Raw genomic sequence first — 4,759 nt, 5'->3', positions numbered from 1 at the left:
AAACATTAAGGATTCTAAGTACTGCATTATTTATATTTTTGTTTGGTCCCCTTTCAATAAATCTCTATGTAGGCATCTATCATCAATTTTCTTTATCTAGGTTACTTAGACTTTTGATTTTCCAAACATTAAGGATTATGTACTATTTATCAACCTCAACTTCCCATGGGTGTCCCTTTCATAAACAACATGACTAGTTTGGAATTCACAAGTTGTTGCAATTTGCTCTTAACTGCATCACTAGACTCTATATCAGTTTTAGCAGTATGAGGTGACTTATATATTCGTTTCACTATCTTGATAATCGTAGAACTCACACTTAACCCACTTTAATACCATAATTTAATTACCAACCCTAACTAATTGTAGTTAGCTCTAAATTAAGTGATGCATAATAGTAAGACTCACATTCCCATTTTTGGAATAGTTGTGAAGAATAAAAATTATCAGCTGGAAAGAAAATGTCTTCACCTAAGGATGGTTTTTAAAGTTGAATTTTGATGGGGCTATCAAAGGAAACCCTAGACCAATGGGAGAGGGAATGGTTATTCACTATCCTTTAGGCTCCTTCATAAAAGGAGGATCATAATTTTTTGGCACCAAGTCTAGTAATGAGGATGAGGCTATTAGCTTTGTTAGAAGGATTGAAAATGACAAAATTCATGAGTAGAAAGGGATTGGAAGTCAAAGATGGATCTGTTGCAAATTATTCAAGATCACATTAAAGAAAATGGCAAAGATTGGAAACTAGAGAGCTGAATGGAGGAAGCTGAACTGGTAGATGCTAGCTTCAATTAACTTCCAACATTGCTACATAGGATTCAATGGTATTGTAAGTTGTAACCCTCCTCCTAATTTCCATAAGCATTAAAGTGAGTATTTGTTATGCCATGTTAAAGCCTTATGTTTATTATGCAACCATTTTCTCTCCACTTTATTTATTGTCTACTGATTAGGGTGAGAGTTGTGAAAAAGCACTAAATTTTGGTGCTTGGATTCTTTTTCCTCAGATTTTTGTTTGCCTCTATGCAGATTTTCATGTAGTCTAAAAGTTGTATCTATTCTCTCATGATGGAACATGTTTAGAGAGCTCAAGATTATTATGGTGTTGTATCTAGTTATTGCCTAAAGCACAAGATCAAATATTTTTGTTCCTTAACAATTTGTCAAAGACATACTTGGTGAGGTGGGTGGAGAGGTGCCAAACAGTCAAGAGCATCAATAGAAAATGATTTTGCTGCCAAATTGGAAGCATATACACCTAACACTGGTATGACCTCTTGAGCTAGATAAATGATTCTTTATATAAGATCATTGCCTTTTCTATCTAAAGATGAAATATGCGACTTAGTAAAATCTTTAATGTGAGTAATGTTTACTTGAAATTGCTAAATGATGCTAACAAATTTCTCAATCATCTCTAGAGTGGCAGAATCAACACAATCAAAACAAATCTTACAAGTAAGATTGGTGTTTATACTATTTGTGACATTTTTTGCATGAATTTCAAATTTGGGCAGCATTTATAGTCATTTCTTGCTGATATCTTGAGATTTATTTAGCTGACGCTCTTTATTCTTTGTCACTCTTCTTTCTTTTTCACATCCTCAAAGACATCAATTAGGCAAATCTTTGAGAAGTTTAGTGCTATAGGGATTCCATGCCATAGTTAATATATGAATTATAGCTATTTTTTCCCCCATATGCTTCAAGAGAGAGATTTCATATAGCGCATCCACAATACAGCCTATAGAGGAAGCAATGATAGTTTTATGGTATTGACGGATGATTATGGATATAACTGTGTAGTGTTTTCCAGCATCAACATTTGAGAAAAAATGTGAGTGTGATCCAAACTATTGATGCTAAAAAAAGATGTATTAGTATATCCAAAAGCATTCACTATTACTATCATGAACTATGGAAATTTCATGTCTCTTACAATTTTCTGATGATCTTTACCAAAATGAGGGATCCTTCAATGCCAGATTTTATTCAAGGCATCTTTATTATGAGGGGACGCTTGCATGTTGTCTGTCTTTAAAATTTTCATTCTACCTTCTCTAGAATTACTTTAACATTGCATGCTTCCAAATTACAGTGTCGTGATAATGACATCATAGATACTAGATGGGAAGCACAGTCTACTTAGAAAGAATTAAACAAAGCACTTGCAAAACTTGAAAAGACCTAATTTAATGCTTGCACAAGGAAGAATTAACAGTATACACATTAATCCATCCAACAAAATCCACAAACACTTCTCTATTCACTTCAAAACTTAATAAAAACCAGTAATTGTCACTGTAATTCTAGGCACAGTTTGTTGTTCTGTACTATAGCCATACAATGACATTTACCAACCCTTGCATTATAGTTCCCTAGGACATTTATAGCCTTCTCCTCAACATTCATGAAGTTTGGATCCAACATCATAAAATTAGAAGTTGCAAAATCACTTCCCAGAGCTCATATTCAAGAACTTGGTGTTCTTCTAATGGTTTCAGGATATGAGGTAAGTTGATTGTGATTATTTGGAAGAAATGATCTCATAGCATTCATCCAATGTTTTTGTTCTTATTCCATGGATACTATGATCTTTTGTTTTCAAAATTTGAGGGTTGTAGGTCTGTATCTTGTGTTGTAGAAGAGTAAGGAAGAACTAGAAGCTTTGATGGATAATGCTGAAGAAAGTGAAAATTTTGGCAGCAAATACAAAGTATATTTGAAAGCTACTTTGCTACTTGTGGCAGGAGCAATTATAGTTGGTGTCATTACTGATACACTTGTGGATGCTGTTAACAAATTTTTTGATGTCACAAACATCCCTACCTTCTTTATTTATTTCATAGCAATGCCCTTCGCCACAAACTCTAGTGAGGCCATTTCAACACTTATCTTTGCAAGCCAAAAGAAAAAATGAACTGCTTCTTTGACCTATTCTTAGGTACATTTCTCCTTGTCTTTCAATTTCTTTGATCCATGAAGATACTTGATGAGTTCAAATACTGAGAATGGGGGTGACATTGAGAATAGAAGAGTGAGAATTGTTCACGGGATCTCTCTGTTTGCCAATATGGGCACCTTTTAGGGCACAACATTCGTTGTTTCCGTATACCAGATATATTTTCTTGCTTAAGTTCTGCATGTTACTCTATTGTTTTCTCTTTCTCATACACATGAAAATTGACATACAAACACTAATTTTTAAATAGATTTCTGAATGTTCAGATCTTGTTTTGTAGATATATGGGGTAGTGACAATGAACAATACATTGTGCTTGGGCATTTTCTTGGCCATTGTCTATCTTCAAGGATTGGATTGGAAATTTTTAGTGGAAGTATTGGTGATATTAATTGCAATTTTAGTGATAGGGCTCATGGGAAACATCTTCACCACATATAAACTTTGGATGAGTTCCATTGATTTTCTTATGTATCCTCTATCGCTTGTAACATATAAATACTTATACACAATCTATTCTAGAAATTTGTAACTGAATCGATTATGGATTGTGGAAAACTCATATATTTAATTTATTATATCTGGTGATTATTTCTTTGATACCACGGATCAATTTTGGCTCGAGATCTGCAGTTTGTTGTGATGTATGATCAAGAAGGGAAGTTTGTGGGAGTTAGGCGGCCTGGGTCAAATCATCCAATAACCATTGATGGCATGGAAATTGTTGTGGATGATGCGATTGGCAACACTGTCCTAGAACTAAAGGTCCATGCTTTTCCTCCATTGTTTGTTTCTATTTGAAAGTTTATTGTGTGAACCTGTAAAGAATATAATGGAGATAACTCTATTTTGAGTGGAATTAGATTGAATAATCATGTGTACAAACTTTAACGAAAAGGAGATTGACGTTAATCACAATGAGTATGCCAGACTCACTAATTATCAATTATGACTACCCTTCCTTTTATAGTAAAAAAGATGACAAAGTATAATTGAGATATGAATTCTTATTTTAACCATATTTTCCCTACTTCTAGCTAACTATTTTGTTAGAGATCAAGTCCATCTACAGTAGGGGATACAGAGATGCTCAAATCAAAAAAGTGGTTCACAATCCTTGGATGGCTATTTTGTAAGTCCTTGATATCAATTGCTCTACATAGTAAGAAAATAAAAGCTTTTTTAGTTAACTTTGTCTGCAAGGAAATTTAAAATGGAACATTTACTTTACCATCTGTAGTAATATCCAACACATAATTCTTGTACAACATGTAAAGTCATTTTTTTCATCAAAAGTGGAGCATTCAATTTTCTATTCTCTGAGATCCATAGAATCTCCTAAAATATCTGATGTATGTATCTAAAGTAGTAATGCCAGTAAAAATTGTACCCAAATTTTTTGTTACCAGCTCATGGTAGTTGTGGCTCTGTTTAAACTTTAAATACTAGTAAATATTATGGAGATTTTGTTTTCTTTCTACTACAATATCCAATTTCATATTAGATTTTCTATTGTTTGAAATATTGAATTTTCTTTTGACTTTCTTCAAATATTTTTGCATCACTAAAAGTTCTTAACATTTAACAACTATGTGCAATTTGATTTTGTTTAACAAAGCTGTGTGTCATCAGTGTTTGATAATGAAAAGTCATTGATGCATTCAGAGGTTTGTGTGGAAGAGAAGACAATCAAATTTGTTTGTGAATAGACAAAGGTTTATTTTTTCTACCATAATTGAGCAATGCCATAGCTCCAAATAGTTCTCACTCTTGTTATCATGACTGAAGTATGTT

At 33.1% G+C, this 4,759-nt stretch overlaps 1 protein-coding gene across 1 annotated transcript; it reads left to right on the top strand.

Annotated features, from left to right (window-relative positions):
* Window positions 1–2,413: 2,413 nt before the first annotated feature.
* Window positions 2,414–3,766, top strand: LOC149562797 (sodium/calcium exchanger NCL2-like). The gene is given in 4 exon segments (XM_089828025.1): window positions 2,414–2,515; window positions 2,648–2,947; window positions 3,246–3,452; window positions 3,599–3,766. Coding segments are annotated over 4 exon segments (777 nt in total).
* Window positions 3,767–4,759: the final 993 nt, after the last annotated feature.

This window comes from Cupressus sempervirens, chromosome 4 (assembly GCF_028749045.1).
Source record: "Cupressus sempervirens isolate cs-2001-9-10 chromosome 4, ASM2874904v1, whole genome shotgun sequence".
Classification (NCBI taxonomy): Eukaryota; Viridiplantae; Streptophyta; class Pinopsida; order Cupressales; family Cupressaceae; genus Cupressus; species Cupressus sempervirens.
Note: the sequence above shows the minus strand (reverse complement) of the source record. Positions and strands in the feature narration are given on the sequence as shown.